Source organism: Carex rostrata, chromosome 1, assembly GCF_964058835.1.
Source record: "Carex rostrata chromosome 1, lpCarRost1.2, whole genome shotgun sequence".
Lineage (NCBI taxonomy): Eukaryota > Viridiplantae > Streptophyta > Magnoliopsida > Poales > Cyperaceae > Carex > Carex rostrata.
In genome coordinates, this window is record NC_135918.1 from 13159981 (window position 1) to 13185819 (window position 25839).

Genomic DNA, 25839 nt, shown 5'->3' on the forward strand with positions numbered 1-25839 from the left:
AAAGACCTTTTTTATCTAATTTCTGAAATGGTGGAAATGCAACTATATGAATATGATATTATTGTTTTTCATTATACATATATTTTGACATATTGTCTGCACGGTTCTCAAGGATACTTGTTTGTTTCTCAAATTGATGCTTGAATGCTTGTTTCAAAGGGATATATCTGCTATTCGTCCTTTTTTCAGTATGTTTTTTTTAAGAAAATATATCTAGATCGTGTAATTCTACACACCTGCTGCAGAATTGATTAAATACATATCTTGCTAATAAATAAAAACAAAGCTTGTAGAATTGACTAAAAAATTCAAAAAAGCTACATATAGATTCATTTCATCAGAGTGCAATAATGTAGTACTTTCAAATAATTTAAATAATTTAAATATACATTCATTTTATCAAGCTCTAAATTATCGTTTGCTCTCATTATTAACGAAATCAAATAAAAATTAATCGCATCTAAAAAAAGGTGATCAAAACAATATTTTAATCCCGTTGCAACGCACGAACACTTAACTAGTATTTATCTGAAAGTTGAATAATGCAAGCAGTGCACATTGCTAATTGTCTCAAAAAGCATGGAACTCTTAATTTCTTGTTCATGGCATTAACCATCTCCCTTCTCTCACCCTCTCTAAGATATTTTCATCATTACACAATACTCCCCTGCCGCCTACCAATAATTGGAATCCTACTAGACCTGGATGACTAACCACACCGTTCATTCACTCATCTCGCAAATGTCTATGGCCCTATCGTCTCTCAAACTTGGTCTTACGACCACCATTGTCCTATATATCCTCACCTGAGGTTGCACGTGTGGTCCTACAAATTAAAGATGCATTTTTCTCTGCCCGATCAGTACTTGACTCAATGCGTGACATTAAGTAGTTATGTTTTCTCTTCCAAGCACGTCTCCTCTATGGAGACGCAATCGTGCCATTTTCGGCACCAATCTCTTTTCAGTACATAACCTTGAAACAAGTAGAGAGATTAGGACACAAAAGGCACATGATATTATAAACAATTTTTATAAAAAGTCAGGCCATCCCATATGTATTGGCGATATAATTTTTTATGGAATGCTTAATATGATCTCCAATATATGTACTATTCTCGCAAGATGTCATTGATATCAAACTCCGAGTCACAGCAAGAGTTCTAAATTGTTTAATTAAATAGTAATAATTGGTTTCAAAGTAAACTTTTTCAAAATTTGAAAGCCAAATTATGATAAATAGGTATGACGGCGCGCCAATTGCTTAGAAGAAATTCACCTAGAACAATCTACTTTTTCTGTGAATTAGAATGCTAACTAGATCTTTTTCTTTTCTTTTTTCTCTTTTTTTTGAAAAAATTTGGACGTCAAGCCTCAAGATTTCATTAATTTTTGGACACACTAGCGGTGTTAGAAAACTACAGCTAGCCAGACTTCTGTAGGCAAAAGACAGAACCCCTCATTTCCCATTGCATTATCTGGCATCAGTGGTACAGAATGCCGAAAGGAGTGACGATGATTGTAAACGTATGGGCTATCGGACGGAACCCACAACAGTGGACTGAACTGGATGTGTTTAGAGCAGAGAGATTTTTGGATAAACAAATCAGCTTTCGCAGGAAAGATTTTGAGTTCATCCCGTTTGGGTCCGGGAAGAGTATTTGTCCGGTTTGCCTTTGTTGTAAGGGTAATACCTTTTGTGCTGGCTTTGACGCTTGCAGAGTTCGATTGGAGGCTTCCAGATGGGATGGAACCCAAAGATGTGGATATGACAGAAAAGTATGTGTTCGTGCTTGAGATGGTGGCTCCCCTCTGTGCAGTACCCGTTCCAGTAAATACTTGGAAGTATGATGTATAACTGATCTAAAAATAAATTCTATTATTCTGCTTGTTTGTATATTTGAATTGCTTGATCAGTAGTATAGTATTATACTGATCAAGTGCCTACAGGTCGTATTGGAGTGACAATATTGCATCACTATAGTGTACTATATATGAAGATCATTTGAATAAAAGTGTGTTCCTTTTGATTGAGTGCCATAAATAAAAAAAGTTAAAGATCATTTAAATAAAATCATTAAATGGAAATAATACTTCAGTTCTCTTTCATCTTTTTTTCATGGGTTTTTCTTGGGGAGCCCGCTTCAAGATTTTGAAAAGGCTGTTTCTTAGAAACCTAAACTCCGAAACACTGGATATTACATTTTTTTTATTTAGGCCCATATATGATTTAAAAGTCGTGGTAAACCTAACAAAACCAAAAGCTTTAGCAAAGTCTGGGCCTCCAAAAGAGTTCCTTTAATGGGCCAAAATAGCTAAGTTACTCGGGCATTTCAAGTTGGCTTATAAATTTTAACATTCCAATAATGTGCTTTATATCTTCTCAAAACAATGTTCAAGTTATTTCCTGCCGATAAGAATGTATATCTATTCTTAAAATTCTATGCCTAGAAGAATATCACTTGGTACAGGACATTAAACAGTTTTTCAAACCTACCTATGCAATTTTACATTAAACAGTTCCAATCTAACCTAACTCTAGACCTGACAAGGGGGTAAATATTTCACTGAATCATCCCTATATTTTTTCTTATTTTACATAATTTTGCAACAGCATTCCAGATTTCCAGTTACATCTAGTGAAGGATTAACAGTAAAAATAAAAAATAAAAATAAATTAAAAAAAAGCAAAAGCCAGCCAAATTTGCTTAAACTTCACATAATCAAGAAAAAAATAATATACAAACCTATTTATAATCAAGTAAACATACAAGATATATTCCTACTATCCTATTATTACATATAAACTAGCTGCTTTTACAGAACATATATACAAGTTGCCATCAGTTAGAAAAATAAAAGAAAAAGAAAATTTAAAACCTATAATTTGCACTCAAAACCCTTTTCATTTACCATCAGCCCCAATTTCATCAAGCCATGCAACTAATTGGTACGCCAAAGGCCTCGATTTCGGAGACACGGCCACACAAAGGCATGCAATCTCAAGCACCCTACCAGCCTGTTCAAAATTTCCCAAATTACCCCTGTCACTTGTAATAATTTCATCAAACACCTCTTCTTTTCTCCCCTCTGCCTTCATCTGTACCACCCATGATACCACATCCCTACTCCCCCTTGGCCGGCACATGTCAACAGGTCTTCGCCCAGTAATAAGCTCCAACAAAACAACCCCAAAACTATACACATCCCCTTTAAATGTGGCCAAAGGTGATTGCCCGTATTCAGGCGGTATATACCCCAATGTACCAACCACATCTGTGGTGACATGTGTATCATATGGTAGGATTAAACGTGCCAAACCGAAATCTGCCAAACGTGCATTAAAACTACCATCTAAAAGTATATTACTCGATTTAATATCCCGATGCAGAATATGCGGATCACACGATTGGTGCAAGTAACAGAGACCACGAGCGGACCCACGGGCTATGTGTAACCTTTTAGACCAGTCTAGTAGACCTGGTCCATCTGGCTTTTCATGCAACCAATAGTCTAGGCTTCCATTCTCCATGAAGGAATAGATTAAGAGTCGGTCACTACCAATTTTACAGTACCCCTCGAGTAAAACTAGGTTTTCATGCTGAACCCTAGATAGGGTTTCAACCTCAGCCTGGAACTCCCTCTCTATCTGACAGAAATCACCGGAAAGACGTTTGATTGCGACCCATTTGCCACCGGGTAGAGTTCCTTTGTAAACCAACCCAAACCCACCACACCCGACAATTAACCCTTGGTCAAAATTATTTGTTGACTTTAAGATATCCTCAATGGTCAACTCCTTGCCAGCATCTTTGTTTTGAAACAAGAGAACTAATTTCGAGGCCCCGTTTTCTGACGAGCTGTCCTCGGCATTAGCCACTGCCTTAGAGTTCCACTCTTGAACCCTAGATTTAATTCTTGACACCAAGAAAAATAAAGCAAGAAATGCTACTATACCAATTCCGATACCAATCACTGGACCAATAATCACGCCTTTGTTTTTGTGGTTTTTCGTAGAGTGCAACTCTGACGTGTCGTTCACCTGGTGGCATTGGTTGTAGTGGGACCCACAAAGACCCGGGTTTCCCTCAAAATAGTCAGGTGGAAAAGCCGAAAACTGGCCTCCAGTTGGGATCTCACCAGTTAGGTTATTATATGCCACGTCAAATTTTGACAGGAAGTTTAGCTTGGTAAGAGAGGCCGGTATTGTACCGTTAAGGTCATTGTGACTCAAATCCAAGATCTCTAGGCTAGACATACCCGACAAATTATTGGGTATTGTACCCGTTAAGTTGTTATAGCTCAGATCTAGTACTAGAAGTCCTTTGAGATCGCTGAAATCAGTTGAAATGGACCCCACTAATTTGTTGTGGGACAGAATCAGAGAAGGCGGAAAGCTACTCACTTGGTTGTATTGGAGTGGTTTACCTGTCAAGTTTCTCCGGACAAAGAAAGGCAATTCCTCAATGGATGCTCTCTGTTTTGCAGAGTTACTAGAGAGCATCAGGCTCTTCATATGTGTCAGGGTGGCAGGGATCTCTCCAGTTAAAGAATTATTGGAGATGTCCAGGTAGAACAAATGGTCAAAATCTCCCAGCCATAGAGGAACTGTACCAGTCAACTGGTTCCAAGAAATATCCAACACATTTAATTTCTTTAAATTTGCAATCCAAGGTGGGATAAAACCCTGAAGCGCACAATTTGCCATGACAAACACCTCAATGTTTAAAAACCCGTTAATCCCATCTGACGGCATGGTTTCACCACCGTGAAAATTTTTCGTCAGAACCAGGATTGTAAGATTCGGCAAGTTTTGTAGAATTTGCAGTGCTCGAGCTAAGTTAGAAAATTTATTACCAGTAAGTGACAGGTAACTGATAGATGTGAAGTTAACAAAACTCGATGGGATCTCACCTACTAGGTTATTTCTTGCGAGGTTTAGGGTTTTCATTTGTTTGCATTCCGGGAGGTTGAAAGGGATTTTACCATTGAAGTGATTGGTACCGAGATCAAGTGTATTTAGCCTTGACAAAGATGAGAAATTGAGATTGATATCACCTATGAGAGAATTATTTCTCAAGCTAAGAACTTTGAGTGCCGAACAGTTTGATAAAGACAGCGGCAAAAGGCCGTTGAAAGTGTTAGATGAGGCGCACAAAGTTTCTAGCTTTTTTAGTTTGTCAAACACATCTGGTATCATACCAGTGAAATTATTGGCTGAAAGGTCGATCTCTATAAGGTTAGTGAGGTTACTGAATTTGGAGTTCAATGTACCAGTAAGTGAGTTCCCCTGCAAGTTCAATTTGGTGAGATTCGAGAGGTTAAACAGATCATCTGGTAGTGTACCAGTGAGACCATTCATGTCAAGTGAAAGCTCAGTGAGACCGGTACAGTTGCCATAACCCAATGGGAAATCACCAAATAAGTTGTTCATCGAGAAACGAAGAACCTGAACCGTACCCGAGTAAATGCACATATTCGAGGTGATGTTACCATGAAATGAGTTACCTGCAACATCAAATTCTCGCAAATTCCATGAACTGGGTAGAATCGGGAGACTTCCATTGAACTCGTTGAATGATATATTGAAAACCTGAATTGAAGGGAGGTTCAAGGTAGCAGGAATAGGACCAGAGAAGGAATTCATGCTGAGATTAAGTGACTCGAGTTGCAGTAACTGGAACAGACTTGCCGGTACAGTGCCATAGAAGGAATTGTAAGAGAGATCAATATACTTGAGTTTATCAAACCCAGTAAAGGAATTGTAGAGGAATCCTTTCAAGCTCTTATTCGAGAGAAAAATCCCGCTTACTCTAGAATTAAGAGAATCGCACCTGACACCAACCCAGTTGCAACAATCCGACGTCGAGGAATGGTTGAAGCTCCAATCAAGCGCCGCCTTTGATTCGAGACCATTGTAGAGGCTTCGGAGAGAACCCAAATCGTCTGAATTGCAACTTTGGTTTTGGGAATTGATGGGTTTCACACGGAGAAGTAGGAGAGAATAAATGAACGAGAGAATGTAATAAAGGTGGCATCTTTGGTTGGATTTCTTTCTCATCTGAAGGTAACTTGTGACGATTTCTTCACTGGAGAGATACCCAAGACGAGGTTTTGGCGAGAGAGAGATAAAGAGAGAGAGGTGGTAGGGAAGAAGACAAAGGAACCAAAGCACTAGAGAGAGAGAGAGAGAGAGAGAGAGAGAGGAAAGTCAATAGAGAGTAGAGAGAAAGGTATTTGGTTTTGACTCAAAGCACAAGCACCAGCCTTTAAACTATTTTTTTATTGAGTAAATATATTAGCAGAGCAGTTCAGATCTCATACAGAGCATGAACCACAGATTCAAAAACGCACTGCATGGGGTCCATGCTCTGCATCAAGCCGTAACTACTCTGTTAAAAGCAATTCCCTATTTATATTTTCTATGTTGACGCATTTATTTCTTCTAGTTGTCAAACATAGACAGCCAATAATTTCGTTTTCAGACTTGCATGGTCAGAACAGGTTTCAAACAAACACAACTATTCAAAGATTTAGTTACAACTTTCTCTTAAGTTTCAAACATTTTAGAAATATTATTTTTATTGAAATTAATATTTCAAATACTAGGGTGTCATATTTTGACTTTATTCTGACAGTAACAACTCAACTCTCAAGTTTCAGAAAAAAAAAACAATTTTGAAATAAGTATGCTTTAATTTTAACCGACAGAAAAAAAATTCAAAAATTTAATGCAGGAACTTTTCATGTTTGACCAATTTTTTTTATCGGAAGCATCCTTTATTTCTCAAAATTTGAGTTTATAGATAGTAAAGGACTATAAAATATTTTATAAATTATAAATGTGTATATCATAACAACTTCTAACATTAAAAAAATTATGACACCAAAACCGAACTACTTTTACATATGTTTAATTGTTTTCGAAAAATACGGGTTCGTTAATTTCGACATTTATATTGTTTTAAATGCATCTTATGAGAATCAAAATTGCATTATTATTTTTTATGACACATTTTATGATTGACCAGTATAAACATCAAAAACTTCAAATTGGAGTAGTTTCTCCTCAACAATAAATGCTTGGGCGACCAAAATCTTTGCTCAAAAGATGATTTTACAGGATCTCTATTTACAAGAATTTTTACTTCTGTCATTTTTTTGTTCCGAGCCAATAAATTGATTGTCATTTTTGTCAATTAAGTAAATTAATAGTATAAAAAAAAGCTAACAACTTGGCGAATAAAATAATGTATCTGCATGGCCAAATTAATAGTTCAATTCCCAACAACATACATCTTAAATTTATAATATTATATAATTTATTAAATACTAAATTTTCTGATAGAGTATTAACCTTTACTTTTAAGTTTATTAATAGCAAAAAATTTAAACTTATATATCAAAGTAAAACTGTTACATATAATTTATATGACTTTTTTTACACATACATAAAAAATTATTCGTTTTTCAGTTTCATTTTTATATGAATTAATAAGTTAAAAAATTAATATTTCAAATTTATCTACATTTATATATTAATATATTTTTACAAATAAGTTAAGATGATGTGTTGCACACGAGAGAATATATTAATTATCTTGCTTTTATGGCAAAAAGTCCAGTTGCTATAACTTTTTTACCTTTTAACTGTTCTTGGATCTGGCAACCTCTGATTGAGTGTACATTATTGCATTGACTTCTTAGACATCTATATCTTTTGACAACCGCACTTCACGGTTATTTTGTCTAAGCATAAATGTTCTTTAAAATGTTGACATAAAAGTTAGCAAAATGTTTGGATTATTACTTTTTTTTCTTGAGAAATATATCCAAATAACATTACATTTTATTTTAAAAGAAATTGTTTGCAATATGATTATTTGCTTTCCAAGGCACCTTCTGGAATGCTTTTGACAAATACACTAGTACAGTAAATAAATTAATCAGACATGAAAAAATGACATTAAGATGCATGAAAATGTATACCCAATTAAGACAAATTTAGAATTTATTGGTTGTACCAAGTTGCTCAAAACTTGATAATTAATTAAATTTGAACGCCTGGATTACCAATAAAAATTACAACATGCTGATTAAAATCAGATAAATATAGATTATGCATGTGTCTTTTGCAATATTTGATCCGGGCTACCATCTTATGCATCTTATGATTAACTAGAGTTATTTTTTTTAAATTTCGCCCCAAAAAAATAACTTTGAAAGAGAAACAATTAATGAAATAATTTCTATAAAATAAAATTTGTATTCAACAAATTTTGAGTACAATTTTTTAACCAAATTACTAAATACACATGCAACTGTAAATAACATGATTAACCACATAATAATTCATGCAATAAGATAGAATCATATTATTTTAAGAGTTACTTTGCACTTTTAGACACATAAAACATACACCTATTTTAAATGAAGAGAGAAATAAAATCAGATGGATAAAAGAAAAGCTTAACTACTCCTCTTAATGTATTATGTTATAGATGAGTAAGGCTATGGTGCTATGGGTTGCATAGAGGGCTACAGTGCTACGACTCAATATTAGAGTTTTTGAAATTCTAACGGTCGATCCGAACCGTTCATCTTGTTCTCCATATTAATATGTATTTGGAGACCAAATTTTACATTTTTTGAAAATTCTTTACTATTTTTTTAGATAAGTAGAAAATCACTTGATCTAAAAAATTATGCACCATTCAGATATTTGATTTTCTACCAATCTAAAAAAATAGTAAAAAAATTTCAATAAATGTAAAATTTGGTCTCCAAACATATATTAATATGGAGAACAAGATGAACGGTTCGGATCGACCGTTAGGATTTTGAAAAGTCGAATATTGAGCCGTAGCATTGTAGCTCTCTATGCAACCCATAGCGCCGTAGCCTTACTCGTTATAGATTAACATATATAATTGCTATGATGATTAATATATACCATTGATACAAGCATGCATTAAATTAGATTATTCAACTTGAAAGAGTTGAAATTACCCTTCACATGGCCCTTAATTTTTGGATCTGAACAAGGAAAGAATTGATCAATTATGTAAAGGAGAACCGCTCCTTAAAGTATAGATAGTCATGGATTAGGCCAACAACTCCTTCCCTAGGATTTTTTTTTTTGTCAAGTTTGTAGATCCAAAAATGCTAACAAAAATAATGAAAGTCAACTATAGATCACAACAAATTATTCAAATAATTACAATCAACTATCCTACTTCTCATTTTGTCGCTTATTTTTTAGGAAAAATGTGTTTTCATATTAGATTTCACTACTACATAATTATTTTTAGCGAAATATTTTTTTGTGAGAAATTAAGGTGGTTATAATTTATCTATGTATAAATTATTTTGTTACTTGGCTTTCAGTGTATAATTATCTCTCATATTGGATTGCAACACTTTGCTATAATTGGTTAGAGCAAAATAATTCTGTTTGAGAACACAGTCACATATTATTTCTTTTTTTGTTAGAGAAAAAATTGTATTACAAAGTATTTTAGCTGATATTCAATGGGGATTTTTTTAAAATTATTTAGTTTATTTCGTCATAAATGAAAGATTTTTAGGAAATTAATTTTCTCAGTAGAATGTAGGAGAAGTGGGGAATCTTTTGGGTGACTGTTAGCATATTCCTCCCATAATTAAATAAAATACCCACTTTATTTATTCAACATATATACTCTTTCTTTGAAGTTTCTTCTTTGACCTATGAAAAATGCTCAATTTGAAGAAAGCAAGGTTCAAAGTTTAGTGGAATCAATTGTAGAATAAAAGTTGCAATATCAATGTGAATGTCAGAAGATGCCAGTCCATGGTTGCTTTGTTTTTAAAAAAAGAGAATAAAAAAAGATGTTGCAAAATATGGAAAATTATTTATTGTCAAGTCGAGGAGAGTAGACCCACCGAGATTTTTATTTTTACCCAAAAAATAAATAATTTTATTATAAATAACCACTTTTTTCGAAAAATTATATTTATGCCCAAACCGCATATATTCCTGGCGGGCCGAATTTTTAATTCGGACCGCATATATTCTAGGCGGTCCGAATTGAAATTTTTTTTTTTTTTTCTTTTCTTTTCTTCCTTAAGCACTATAACTAAAATGCAAGTTAGCAATAGTTATGCCAATACACCAATTATTAAGGTTAGGAACTTTAAACTTCGAAGTAGATAGGTAATTATAATAGGTTAGTTAAATAAAACGCGTTTAATTTATCGTCTCACGAATAATTAGGGTGTTCTAGGATGAAACTTGGCAGTGTTGTTCTAGGATGTCGAGACTATATGTCGGTAAATTTGCATGATTTTTAGAGCTGTTTTGCTAAGAAAACCAGAGGTGCAAAGTTGAACCCTGGATGAAACATTCATCGGTTGGGGCTATTTTTACGAGCTTATATCTCCCGTTCTGTTCGGATATTCTGCATGAAACTTGGCAGTACTGTTCTAGGATGTCGAGACTATATGTCGGTACATTTTCATTATTTTTGGAGCTTTTTTGCTAAGGAAACCAGAGGTGCAAAGTTGGACCCCGGATGAAACATTCATCGGTTGGGGCTATTTTTGCGAGCTTATATCTCCCATTCTGTTCGGAGATTCTGCATGAAACTTATCAAAATCATATTTTTATATAAATAATAAAAATTTTAAGCTAATTGTAGCACTTCCAAGTTTCATGCAGAATCTCCGAACAAAAATAGAGATATAAGCTCGCAAAAATAGCCCCAACCGATGAATGTTTCATCCAGGGTCCAACTTTGCACCTCTGGTTTTCTTAGCAAAACAGCTTTAAAAATCATGCAAATTTACCGACATATAGTCTCGACATCCTAGAACAGTACTGCCAAGTTTCATGCAGAATATCCGAACAGAACGGGAGATATAAGCTCGCAAAAATTGCTCCAACCGATGAATGTTTCATCCGGGGTCCAACTTTGCACCTCTGGTTTTCTTAGCAAAACAGCTCTAAAAATCATGCAAATTTACCGACATATAGTCTCGACATCCTAGAACAACACTGCCAAGTTTCATGCAGAATCTCCGAACAGAACGGGAGATATAAGCTCGCAAAAATTGCTCCAACCGATGAATGTTTCATCCGGGGTCCAACTTTGCACCTCTGGTTTTCTTAGCAAAACAGCTCTAAAAATCATGCAAATTTACCGACATATAGTCTCGACATTCTAGAACAACACTACCAAGTTTCATGCAGAATCTCTGAACAGAACGTGAGATATAAGCTCGCAAAAATAGCCCCAACCGATGAATGTTTTATCCAGGGTCGAACTTTGCATCTCTGGTTTCCTTAGCAAAACATCTCCAAAAATCATGAAAATTTACCGACATACAGTCTCGACATCCTAGAACAACACTGCCAAGTTTCATCCTAGAACACCCTAATTATTCGTGAGACGATAAATTAAACGCGTTTTATTTAACTAACCTATTATAATTACCTATCTACTTCGAAGTTTAAAGTTCCTAACCTTAATAATTGGTGTATTGGCATAACTATTGATAACTTGCATTTTAGTTATAGTGCTTAAGGAAGAAAAAAAAAAAAATTTCGATTCGGACCGCCTAGAATATATGCGGTCCGAATTAAAAATTCGGCCCGCCAGAAATATATGCGGTTTGGGCATAAATATAATTTTTCGAAAAACGTGGTTATTTATAATAAAATTATTTATTTTTTGGGTAAAAATAAAAATCTCGGGTAGACCCAACCACTATATATAGTAAGCTTATCTAATATCAAATTTTATTTCAAAATAATATCAAAGAGCATCTGACTCCTCAATATCTTTTTTGCAAAGAAAATATGACCAAAAAATGCTCAATATGAAATATGTTTTCCTTTTGACCTTTCATCACACAATTATTATTATTTTTTGGAAATGAACATTATACTGTACATATAATTTAAACATAACGGTATTTTAATTTATTAAGTAATCAGAATAATTATTTAAAGCAAAAAATTTAATGGACAGCAATACAATTGGGTTTTCCCATGATTATGACATATTTATGAATTGAATTAATTTTTGTCTTTTATCGTATAAATATGATGCATATATTGAATTTGACACAACATAGCACTAATATAACAAATATTTATGTTATCACAACACTAATATGATACACTCAACATTACTAAACCACTCAGAACTAGATAAGACTTCCATCAAACAATTTAGAAAAGTTACCAATTAATGGAGTTCAATGGTTATATGATGAATGACCAATTAATTGGATACGCACTCTAATTAAAATAATTGAGAAGACATCTAGAATTTCATTTTATTTAATTTGAATAATATTTTTTAAATATATGTATAAAAAAACATTTAAATATAGCTAAAAGATCTAAAAATTTAGAAAGAAAAAAACAAGTTTTTTTTTAGAATCATAGAATAATATTATAAATCTCAACAACATATAAACCTATGGGCTTGTTTCAAAGCTCCTAATTAATTTTGTCACTCCATTTTGTTTACTTAGAAATAATATGAAGTGCGTTATCATTCATTTTCTCCAATCAAATTACTCCTAATTAATTCAATGAATATACATAAAACAAACACATAAATCCAAATTAATACTAATCTCTTTCCATTTCCTTTTCTTTCATGAGTTCCTATATGTCGCCTCTAATATCATTTTCTTCTCCTTGTCAATCTCCATTATATCACGCACATCTTTTTCTTCTTAAAATAGCAATGGAATCGTTCAACCAATAAGAAAAACTAAGAACAGGTTGGTTTATATTTCATTTTCAGTTGAGGTTATTATATATTAATGAAATAATTTATTGATGAAGGGAAGAAATTAGTTCTACTCTTGAGAAATAAAAAAGATGAGATGACTGATTGCCAACATGAAAAGTAATTTTTTTTTATATATATTATCTGCTAATTGAATAAATTATGGTGAGTGTAATTTTACTATTTTTAATTGCTAGAAAGGCTACTAGTCAATACATATATATCTTATCTTTTAGGAATAATATAATTTTGATCAGTGATCAGTTGACACTTTAAGAAAGCCAAATTTAATAAAGGAAAAAAAAATGCATAAACAAGTAACCAACAATTAATTGTGGGTGGTCAATCTTTTCAATTTTCAATTTGGCACTAATGTTATACAATCAACCGGTGTAAAGAATAGTGCATTAATTGGTTATGTTTGTTTTTCTTCAATGTTGCTTTGATAAGTGTCAATTCACTAATCTAAAAAAGATAGAACCTAAAAAGATAATTAAGATATTGGTCACCACTAGGATAAAAATTAAGATGTGAAAATTTTACCCAACTTATGTTGGAAAAATTAGTGGGAATTAATTAATCATCTATCTAGTTTTCTTTTTTGAAAGAGATAGATATAGTGGTTACATTTAATAAAAGGTGTGGTTGTCTTTATCTTTCAAAAAGATGCTACGTGTATTATTGTTACATGTTAACTTAATTGATTTAATAACTATGGGCCTAACAAGTCTTCATCCTCAAGCCTAGCTAATATATTGTTTAATTGTTCCAAGTCAAATGCATCTTTGGATTGTAATCTAGTTGTCATATTGCTACTTTTTGTTTTGATCCCTAAAATTTAGAAAAATTTCATTTTTGTGGTTCAATGTTTAAATTTGTATTTTACGTTAATTAATTAGCTCAGCTGCAATATATGTCTACAAAATCATGCGTGAATAAATTATTAAATAAAAAAGTGACATGCAACAAGCTGCCTTTTTTTTTTTAAAGTTTAAGCAAAGATAAATATCATGAAGGTAGCCTTTTTTTTAAAGTTTAAGCAAATATTTTAAGAAGGTAGGCTTTTTAACAATAATAAAATATTTTCTTTTACACAGTGGTAAATATCATGAAGTAGAAAAGGAAAAAGAAAAAGAAAAGAAAAACACAAATTAAAAAGTATTTTTGTGAAGAATATATAAATAATTAAATAAATAAATAAAAGTGGAGGAGGCATATTTAGTGACACCCACAGGATGATGTCTACCTTTTCAATCTGTTTATAATGCCACTAACTTTACATTCCATCTTGCAACTAGTTAGTGGCAAGTGATTTTCTTTGATAGTGCCTATATATTTTTTTTTTCTTTTCCATTTTTTTGTTATAATAATTTATGGTGACAAGTGGACAAGTCCTTTTTGAAGAGTAATAAAGCTGGAGGCCACTTGCAAAAGGGGAAAAAAAAATGCTTGTAGCAAATTCTCTCAATTTCAGAATCATAATAGGTCTACTTGGTTACTATTTAGTTTTTGTAGATTTACTGTAATTATGCTATTCAGATTGTTTAGAATAGTTTAGATTTCAGATTCTCTCAATTTCAGATTCTCTAAAAAAATGCTTGTAGCAAATTCTCTCAATTTAGATTGTTTAGAATAGTTTAGAACAGTTTTGATTTTAGAATAGTTTAGATTTCAGATTCTCTAAAAAATGCTTGTAGCAAATTCTCTCAATTTCAGATTGTTTAGATTTACTGTAATTATGCTATTCAGATTGTTTAGAATAATTATAGTTGCAAGTATGATGTGTAATTATAATTTTTAAATTAAGTAATATATTTATAAAATAGTAAAAAGGAGATATGTTATAAGTTGACAATGGATAAGTTTATGAAATATTTGCCAGAAATATCAAGTTAATTCATTATCATTAGATCTCAGACCAAAAAATAATATTAACTCTTGGCATGTAATGCCAACTTTCAAACACTTTCTTAAACAACATTATAGGCAAAAAGAAAACTATGCTTACCAATCAAATTCAGAGAGGAAATGAAATAAACCAATCTGAAATCAATGTCACAACGAGCAATAAAACATTATATTGTAAGAAGCCCACATAAGTACCACCATGTAATCTATGGACCTAAATGGGCCTTATCACATGTAACTCCCAGGAGAGCTGTCATAAGAGATTTAGTGCCCTTTCAAATGGGCTTTAAATTCTCAAGTTGGAAATTGCCAACCAATAAACACAGCAGTGTAAAATTAAGGCTTAATCGAAGCCCAAAATGATATTTTAGTACACCGACAGTGCAAAAGAAGGAAAAATTTCCGGTGTGTCCATGGAAACTTTTAAAATAGCCAATTTATCCATAAAATTACCATAATATTCAATATTCTCATAAAAACATAATTTTTTTTTTCTATTCTCTTTTAATTATTTATCTTTTATTTAATTATTTTAAAGAGTAAATTGACTACTATATCCTTTAAAAATGAATGGAGATGTCCATTAATTTTAATTGTTTCTTCTTCTTCTTACCCACCTTGTTGGTATCACTCTAACAGGAAGAAAAACTAAACAGTTCCCATTTCTTTTTACATGTCATTTTCTTATAATTTCTTACGGGGGAGAAAGTGTGAGATCGAGATTGCCTTGACCAAATCTCATCTATCAACTAAAACGAATTTAGACAAGAGAAAGAGGAGCACAGTGAAGGATCGGATGAGATAGAGCTATGCGTTTTCACTCCAACAAAGTGTGCATGAGATTTCCTTCACCAAGCTAGAATTAATACAAGGGCAGGGCTCAAGCCCTCTAGTTCCATCAAGTCTGGCACAAAACAAGGAGGCCGTCTCCACACTACAGACGTTGCACAACAATCATCTTTTCTCGAGTTTAATTTTGATTGATAGTGAGAATAAGATTCTTCAAATAAGGCTTTGTGAAATTGAAATAGATGGTACGCATTTATAGTGTGTCAAAGAAGCTTCCATAGTCAAATTAATACAATGGATAAGTTGAATAATTGAATAGGTGACATGAGGCGATTGCAAAAAGAGAAAACGATAGCTGAAATTTGTCAATTTTAAAGATTTGGGTAGCTGTATCCAACAGGGTTGTTTAATTTCGACAAGTTGTTCATCCGATCCTTCACTGTGCTTCTATTTCTCTTGTTTAATTTTGATAGCGTTGATAGATGAGATTTGGCCAAGGATCTCTTACACTTTTTCCTCCGTAAGAAAAAGAAATGAAAATTGTTCAGTTTATTTTCTGTCAAAGTGATACCAACGAAGTGGGTTAGGAGATGAAGAAACAATTAAAATTAATGGACATCTCCATTTATTTTTGAAGGATATGGTCAATTTACTTTTTAAAATAATTAAATAAAAAGTAAATTAAATGAAAGGAGATAAAAATAATTAAATAAAAAGTAAATTAAATGAAAGAGGATAGAAGAAAAGAAATTAGTTTTGTATGGGACATAAATTAGCTATTTTAAAAGTTTAAAAAAGAAAGTTTTCATAGGTACACCACAAAATAACAAAAAATTTAGATTTAAGTGTATTGTAGGGTCCAGCACCAAAGGTGGGACCCTTCCAGAAATTCTCAGAGGCACACAGACAAGCTGCGGCCAATGAGGGGGTTTGGAAATAGTTTTCAACCAGCAATTGACGCGCTTCGGTATTACCTCACTAGCTGCGTCATTGCCCCAAGCGCAAAGATACCTTCTACCATAGCTGTGCTTCTTTATTTATAGCTCGAGGTCCGACCGCTGCTCTTTACATCGACCTGGTGGGATATGTTTATGCTGCACATATACGAACCGGTTAGAAAACTGATCCGGGCTTTTATGGGCCTACGCTTCGTATTTAGTTGTTACTGACCTAAAGCCCAGAGAGTCAAATTTTCCTCATGGAGGCTTCGTTTTAAAAGTCTAACAAACAAAAACACAACAGGGTCCAAAGGATCGGCTGAGAGTAAATCTAGGCCATCTGTTTCAATTTGCTAGATTCAGGTATTCTCAGCATCACATTATTTGTAGCCAAAACAAACTGCTACAGTTGGGTACATCAGATGAAGACCAACCGGAAAGAAATTTAAAGGTTTAATTGCTGAAAAGTACATTCAGTTTGGTATTTGGATTAGTTTTTACCGTAAGATAATAAATGAGGGAAAAGTTATTTATATAAATGATTAATTTAATAGCTTGTTTAAGCGCTGTGAAATTCAAACGCAAAATTACATTTAAACTACAAATTAAGGTAAAATGAACTATCAGTGGAACATTTAACTTATCAGTAGAAACATTTTACTTATCAGTAAAAACTCAGAAGTCAGAACCAATACATGGGTCAATTTGAACACAGGCAACTTTCATAACTAATATTTCTGGCTAAAATTTAGGCTTCTGAACAGCAATTTGACATTCTCAAATATAAACTTGCTAAAAAAAAGTTGGAATTTAAGTATTGTAGAGTCCAGCACCAAAGGTGGGACCCTTCCAGAAATTCTCAGAGGCACACAGACAGGCTGCGGCCAATGAGGGGGTTTGGAAATAGTTTTCAACCAGCAATTGACGCGCTTCGGTATTACCTCACTAGCTGCGTCATTGCCCCAAGCGCAAAGATACCTTCTACCTATGCTGTGCCTCTTTATTTATAGCTCACAGGTCCGATCGCTGCTCTTTGCTGCTACCTGGTGGGACTGTTTATGCTGCACATGAACGAACCGGATAGAAACTCATCCGGGCTTTTATGGGCCTTGTAATTAAAACATAGTCACAAAACTCGGCTTTTGTACTTGAAACATAGTCACAAAATTGATTAAATGCAAAACTGCACATGAACGACACCTTAATGATATATATTTATATGCATGGACAAATTTCCAGTTTCCTAAATCACAAAATTTTATGAACCTAAAGTCTTTGACAGGTGGGAAATACTTGAAGAGTGCTTGAAGCATCAACAACTCTTGTAAAGCTTGCGGTGAGAAAACTAATTTCTCTACTGTTCTTTTCTCAGATTGCTTTTTTATTTTGATCAATTCAGAACTTTTATCTTTGGTGAAAATTTCTGTAACCGTCTTATTTGTGATGTACTGTGCAACAGCGGACCCAGCAAGTCTGCTTTCATTTTATAATTTTGTTACATAAACAAAAGACAAATGTCATTTTTATTTGACTGGTGAGTCCATGTATTTATTGCAGTAGTCACATTCATTTGAATTATCACAAAATTGACATATTCTTGATCTTCAAATTTGATCAAGCTTCGGAATGATAACGAGTATATTGAATAATAATTTGGGTAAAATTTTGATAAAATGTTTGACACATGATTGAGTAAAACTTCTGGAGTGAAAATTTATGTTGTCATAATTGGAAATATTAATTTTTTTGGGGTCAATTTATGTATATAAAATACATGGTGCTTCTAGCTAGTTATATATATACCAGTATCGTGCCCGTGTGTTGCAACGGGGGAATATTATAAGATTGAATCAAATATAAAGAGACATTTTTATTTGACATTCACATACAATTGGTATTTTTGAATGAAGATTGGGAATGAGTTAAAGATATAGAATAGTTAAAAATCCTCAAAATACGGTGGAAGAGAAGTTTGGATGGGCGCAAGATTTGTCAAACGCAGTGAAATTAAGACTTGTTGAAATCCTCAAAATCGGGTGGAAGGGAAGTGAATGGATGTGAGTAAATTGGATTTAATTGAGATGTGCCAACTAATGAACAAAATCAAAGCTTATAGATTTTTCTGATTATACTTTTCATTTATATAATATCCCGATTTGACAAGTCCAATCTTACCTAAATTAAGACTTGTCAAATAAAAATATATTCATCAAGTTTTTACTGTGATCCAAAATTCTTTATTTTTTGTACTATTATGAATTAGACGAATTATATATAATTGATTAATTAATTATATGAACCATATATTAATATGATTCAAATTAACTTCAATTTATAAGTTTCAAACATTATAGGTAATACATGGTTTGCACTTTATTATAAAAAAAAAAAAAAACTATGTACTTATATATAATAATCGGATGGGTACAAGACTTGTCAAAATAAGACTTGTCAAACTAAGACCTATCAAATCGGATGGAAGATAATGGAAGCCTATAGATATTCTTATTATACTTTCATTTATATAATTTCCCGATTTGACAAGTCCAGTCTTACCCAAATTAAGACTTGTCAAATAAAAATATATTCATCAAGTTTTTACTGTCATCAAAAATTTTACATTTTTTGTACTATTAAATTGAAGTAGACGAATTATATATATAATTGATTAATTAATTATATGAACCATATATTAATATGATTCAAATTAACTTCAATTTATACGGTTGAAACTTTATAGGTAATACATGGTTTGCACTTTATTAAAAAAAAAAAAAACTATGTACTTATTATAATCTGATATGTTTATAAGGTTGAATTATGTATGGATTTAAATGTGAATCTTATAGAAATTTTACTTTATTGGTAATACATATATGGTTTGCACTTTATATAAACTTAATGTCTTCAAACGTTACACTAATTGTCATTAATTCCGAATTTAATTAGAAGAACCATGCATGTATAACTATATACATATAAATTTAATTCCAAAAAATGGTAAACCATACAGGAATATGTGATGTCTTACGTAAACTATATCTCACTAGTATCGTGCCTGTGCATTGTAACGGGACATATTTTAAGATTGAATCACATATAAAGAGACTTTTTTATTTGACATTAACACAAAATAAAGTAAAAATATGTAAATGAAAATAAAAGAGAAATGAAAAAAGCGGAAATTCAAATAATAAATAACAATAAAAAAAACAACAACAAATGAAAAAAAAATCAAATATAACGTAAATAATTTTTTTTGAAGTATCATTGGGATTTAATATCTAATTTTCTCCACAAACAAGACATGTTATTAAACGATTTAGAGGAGAAATGATATGTAAAGAAACAAAATTGGAAAAGATATAATTAAATGATTTAAATAAGGATTTTCTTTACGTATATATTCTTGATGAAATTTTTTTTTAACAATGAAAATTTCTCTACACGAAAGTTCGATATATTCTTCATTTTATCTTCAAATCAGAAAGATATGATTGTTTTCATCAGTACAAGATTCCCTGAACAATAGCCCTGAACAAAATCCAAAAAGATATGATTATTTTCATTTTCATTTTCATTGTTGAAACTATAGAGGAAGATAAGAAATGAAACAGAGGAAATGGAGAAATAAGGAAATAATTTAATTGCAAGAATTGAAGGAAATAATTTAATTATAAGGAGAAATAAAAAAATCGATCGCTAGGTATTTATTCAATTTTAATGTGATATACCATGTAGCAGTTTGTGTGGCGAGTATGCTTTTAACTAAATTTAGACTTCTACACATAAAATAGATGTATTTAATCAAAAGAAGACAGATTATGTGATTAGAAGGTTGATATTCAATTCAAAAATTCATTTTTCAATCTCAGTCGTTGGCAGATCAGAACAATTACATGTATAATATAAGAATGGAGATATAATGATGAAATTTTGTTTTTATTTACTCTTTTTTTTATTGTTATGTTAGGTGTTTTGGTTGGAACGTATTCCACACTTATTAAATGAATACCTGTAAGAGAGTTTTGTAATTTAAAAAAAATATCAACAAATATCTTCGTTCTTATATTATGTACGTACGTAGTTTTTTTGATCCGCCAATAACTAAGATTGAAAGATGAATTTTTTAATTGAATATCAGTCCTCCAATCACACAATCTGTCTTTTTTATTTATTTATTAAATACACCTATTTTATGTATATAAGTTTAAATTTAGTTAAAAATATACTCGCTACACAGACTACTAAATGATTTGTCACAATTAAAATTGAATTAATCCCTAGCGATCCATTTCCTTATTTCTCTTTACAGCTATCTCTGATTTCTGCAATTAAATTTTTTTCTTATTTGCTATGTTTTATTTCTCCTCTTTCTCTATAGTTTCGACAATGATCAAAATGGAATCAATCATATCTTTCCGAATTTTGTTTAGGGATATTGTATCTTTGTGAATATATGAAAAGCAGATCATGTGCTGATGGAAAGAATCATATTTTTTTGATCTGGAGAGAAAATGAAAAATATCTAGAACTTTCGTATAGAGAAATGATCTGTAGAGAAATTTTCATTTTTAAAATAATTTTCATCAAGAATATATATGTTGAGAAAATCTTTATTTGAATCATTTAATCATATCTTTCATAATGTTGTTTTTTTACATATCATTTTTCTTCTAAATTTTTTAATGACATGTCTTGCTTGTTAAGAAAATTAGATATTAAATCACAATGATAGTTCAAGAATTTTTTTTTTCATATTGTATTTGATCTATTTTTTTTTTTCATTTGTTGTTGTTTGTTTTATTATTATTTATTATTTGAATGTACGTTTTTTTTTTTCATTTGTGTCTTTTATTTTCATTTAAATATATATTTTTTTAATTTTGTGTGAATGTCAAACAAAAATATCTCTTTATATTCTATTCAATCTTATAATATATCAATGTTGCAACGCACGGGCATAATACTAGTAATATAATATATATATATATAGTTTGTTCTCATTAATTTTTTTTTGTATGTTTTATTCTCTTTTTTTTTTTTTAATCTTTTCACCTCATATACTCATTTTAGCAATGATTGGGTCAAACCACCCACTAATATTAATAAAAATCTTCATTCTGAGTTTTAAACTTACAACCTTACACACAAAAGAGTATTACTATTAGCACTAAATCAAAGACATATATTTTATAATATTTTGCTTATTTAATCTTGCGATGTCCTCAAATATTTTTTTTTTTTAAAATACAGAACCCACTACCTACAAAAGCTCTTTTTGCTTGCTACTCGATATATATAGAACTACAGAAGGCTAACATCCCTTCTGAAATTAGAAACACGATACTTCAAAATATTTTGTGGTTATACAACTGCATTCCATCTCAGATCAGATTAATCCGAATTTTTATTGGACGATATCCAAATCTATTCAAAAATTATATTACGATCATAAGATCCGAATGTGCCTCAATCTGACACCACATCAATTCAATACCTCTGGACACTCACGAAAGAATTTTTTTGATAAACCATAAATAATTAAATTAAATTTACGATACCAATATGATTGTTTTTTTTTTTCAAAAACCATAAAGACCGAACGGTTCGTTCGGTCTCCAGAATTATTTTTTTCCAGACCAAACGGACCATTCGGTCTCATCAAATTTTCACTTTTTTCAATATGGCGATCTGTGTAACTCAGTGTTATCAGAACCGGACCGAACCGCCGGTTAAACCAAAAAAAACCGGACCCAGTAACATTTCCGGTTTGGTTCTCTTATAGGATCGTTTAAGTTATTGAGCCGGTCAAAACCGGTTTAATCGAACGGTTTTCAAGATAAACCCGCTGATCCATTCAAGTAAAAAGCCGGGTTTCTACGCGTTGGTTTATTTTGTCGTTTCTATGTGCTCTCTCCCCATCTCTGATGTGATCCGCAGTTCCGCTTTATTTTTCTTCATGGATGAGAAAGGAAATCGAGCAAATCCATGCAGTAATGGAAAGAATCACAGACTTATTATGACCTTTTTAATTTGACCAATTTCGTTAAGACCTCTACATAAGAACTCGCCTCCCTTGTTCAGTTTTCTTCCCCTATCTTTGCTTAATTTTTTTTAGAAGAAATCATTGAATATCTCTCTCTCCGATGAGAAAGGGAGCAGCAAGTGGTTTAGATCAAGTTCTTAGAAACTCAGATACTGTCTTATTCAAGGTCCTTTTTGAGGCTAATTGCGAGGTAGTTGTTTAAATAGTCTTACTTTATATTAATTTACAGAAGTTTTATTCATTTTAGTTTATATAATTATATTGCGTTCTAAACGGTTTTGTAAAATGGTACATGCACTGGTATTGGGGCATACCATGCTTCACAGAGCATTTGTGTATGAGGAAATATTAAATGCTCTCAAGATGCTTGATGAAATGTGAATCAAAATTTGATTTCAAACAATAGTATGATTTTCATAAATTATATGCGACCTCTACTCGGATGAAGATGGCAGTCCTCATTTTTTATATTATTCAAACATGAATTTGAATTCCTCTGCTTAAGTTTCATTTTTCCGAACTATGTATGCCCATTGAATGATTTTATAGAGTTGAATTGAACTAGTTAATAACCCTGTAATTTTCTCATATCCCATTCTCTATATATAAAAGATATGATTATTTTTATATACAACCCTCGTATTTTATAAATATACAATTATTTAAAAAATCTGCGGTTAAACCGGTCGAACCACCGGTCCAACCAGTAAACCGCTAACCCGAAGCTTTACCGAGTCGATGTCCGGTCCGGTTCTGATAACATTGGTGTAACTCTTTTTTTTTTCCTTTTTTTTCCCAGACTGAACCGGTGGTTCGGTCTCCTGCATATATTATTTTTTTCACCATCTTTGTTTTAAAGAGTCAACATTAATTGAATCATTGCAATGATTCTTTTTAAGAGTCAACATTAATTAATTGAATCATTGCACCAAATTTTATGATTCTATTTTTAAAGAGTCAACTTTAATTTCATATATTTTCGATATATTTCATTTGTTTTCAAATTTCATATATTTTCAATATCATCTTAAGATTCAACATTAATTGAATAAAAGAAGTATTCAACATTAATTGGATCATTTCGTTATAATCTAAGTCATAGTTTTAATGATTCTTAAAATGCGCATTTCTCTTTATTTTATCCTGACAACTTCATTCAGTATTCTATTTCAATTTCAAATCTTCACGGCAAGGTTGAATTCATTTTTAACTAAATACCAAATCAGTTTCTTAAATTTGATTTAATTATTTATGGTTTATAAAAAAAATTCGAGCAATTTATACCAACTTTAATATTTCAATTATTTTCCTTTTCTTTTCAGAATTTATTTTTTGTACAAATATATTAAATATTTTGCCAGGAGGAGAAATTATACATTATGCATTTCTAAAAATAATTATACATTTCCTTTTCTATCTTTCTGATTCCTCACAAAAAGAAATTATACATTTATAAAAATAAAAAATTCTGACTATAGCAACCCACATCAACTTAAAATTTTAAATTAGTTTCCTTTCTTTTTGGTAGTATTTATAATGTATATTTCAAGATTTAAATTACTATAAACCTGTACCACACATAAGAAAGCATGGAAATTGTAACAGAAGAACTGACAACAGTGAACAAAAATTATGGGAGACCTAATGCACCGTTCGGTCTGGAGAAAAAAAGCATTGATGGGATTTTCTGGGATTTTTTGTGGCCCGCAGTTGTGAAGCAGGGGGAAAACTGAAAGAAAGGTTGAGACCGAATGGCCCGTTCGGTCTGAGGAAAAGGCAATTATGGAGACCGAACGGATCATTCGGTCTTTATGATTTTTGAAAAAAAAAAGCAATCATATTGGTTTCGTAAATTTAATTTAATTATTTATGGTTTATCAAAAAAATTCCTCACGAAAAGGAATTCAGATCCTCTCCGGTACCGCAAAAAGGAATCTTTTACAGTTAGTTGACCCGGACGGCCGGACCTTTCTTTTAACTTTGCACGAATTTGAATGCACAAATAATACTGGCCCCATGCACCATCCCAAATAAGCATCGGTTGAATAATCTGGATAATCTGAACCGTTATTATTGTAATTACAAAATATTCCTTTTTACGGTACCGGGAAGGAATGATTCCCATTATGACGCTTAAATCCGACCATACATTCCATCCAACCTCTTCCACTAATTACTTAACTTCACTTTGTACCGCATATCATTTAACGTTCCACCCAACATTTTTAAGTACATGTACTTCAAAAATTACTGAAATAAATTTCTTTATAAATTGAAAAATATTTCGAGTTATGATATTGACTATATTAAAAGCTTATTGACAATAATTTTCAGTTAAATTCTTAAATATTTATTTTTTAAATTATTTCTAAGATGTCATTCGTTCTCATTATAATGCTTCATTTTTTATATTTGTTAGAGAGAATTTTTCCATTATATGTTTTCATATCATGTCAAAGACACATTATTTTTTTCTGAAAGACATCATTTCAATAATAAAAATACTACATTATAGATTTTATTTTTTTGCTAATTTCATAACTCTGTTATCAACAAAATGCACAATTTGTAATTAAAAAAGGTGAAAAATATTATTAATTAATAACTTTCTTGCTCATCTAGATAAGATTGATTTTGAGTGAACCTCATTTTTAATTTCCTACGGGATATTTTAGTAATAAAAGCTTCAAGAATGTGTAGCTTTCATTTGCAATTGTAATTAGTCAAGTATGGATTACAATCATTTGATCACTTGAACAAATTATGTGGCTGTCAGACAATTAAGTACTATCTGGAGGTTTCACTGTGGAAAATTCAGCAATTGAATTCTTTGGTCATATGCTTTATCAATTACATTCCAAATTTGTGGAAGAGATTTAATTTGATTCATTCCACACGGCAAGTACCACACAAGTTTTCCACCTGGCATTGAGATATATTTTTTTTTTGGGGAAAAAGTAAGTTTCAGGTCCTTATTTGTTTGTACGCATCGAGAAATTTAATAACAGTTTGTTTGTATGTATTGCTGGATTAAAAATAAAAAAACTACTCTTTTAAGTAATTTGATTCATTATTGTAAGGCATGATGACCAACAGATCAAAAGTATAACAGTTGCAATATTTTGTGCATGTATATATCAAATAACATAGATCATATTACTAGTACCCCATAATTTTTATTTTATTTTTATTTTTTGAGTAAAAGACAAGTGCCATAGAATTCTATGAAGTACGTACCATACAAGTCTTCCCATGGAATAACGATATAGTCAATAAATCTAGGAACTTTTATAAGTAGAAGGATCGCCTCCAATCAAATTTTATCTCGTAATTAAAAAATTGTACCAACAACACCTACTTGTATAAATAGG

General features: G+C 31.6%; 1 protein-coding gene, 2 non-coding genes and 1 pseudogene across 4 annotated transcripts; 1 reads left to right on the forward strand and 3 right to left on the reverse strand.

The window, feature by feature from the left end:
* The first annotated feature begins 1496 nt into the window (after nt 1–1496).
* Nucleotides 1497–1857, forward strand: LOC144561247 (oryzalexin E synthase-like). The gene is made up of 2 exons (XM_078310331.1): nt 1497–1656; nt 1721–1857. Exons 1-2 carry the CDS (start codon nt 1497–1499, stop codon nt 1855–1857), a joined length of 297 nt encoding a protein of 98 aa, XP_078166457.1.
* An 871-nt stretch (nt 1858–2728) lies between these two features.
* On the reverse strand, nt 2729–6226 carry LOC144559392 (phytosulfokine receptor 1 pseudogene; annotated as a pseudogene). Its single transcript, XR_013513129.1, has one exon. The product of XR_013513129.1 is annotated as a phytosulfokine receptor 1 pseudogene (transcript).
* Nucleotides 6227–16337: 10111 nt separating this feature from the next.
* LOC144566598 (U4 spliceosomal RNA) lies at nt 16338–16490 on the reverse strand. The gene has a single exon (XR_013515232.1). It is a non-coding gene; the product is annotated as a U4 spliceosomal RNA (small nuclear RNA).
* A 752-nt stretch (nt 16491–17242) lies between these two features.
* Nucleotides 17243–17395, reverse strand: LOC144566605 (U4 spliceosomal RNA). Its single transcript, XR_013515233.1, has one exon. It is a non-coding gene; the product is annotated as a U4 spliceosomal RNA (small nuclear RNA).
* Between the last annotated feature and the right edge of the window lie 8444 nt (nt 17396–25839).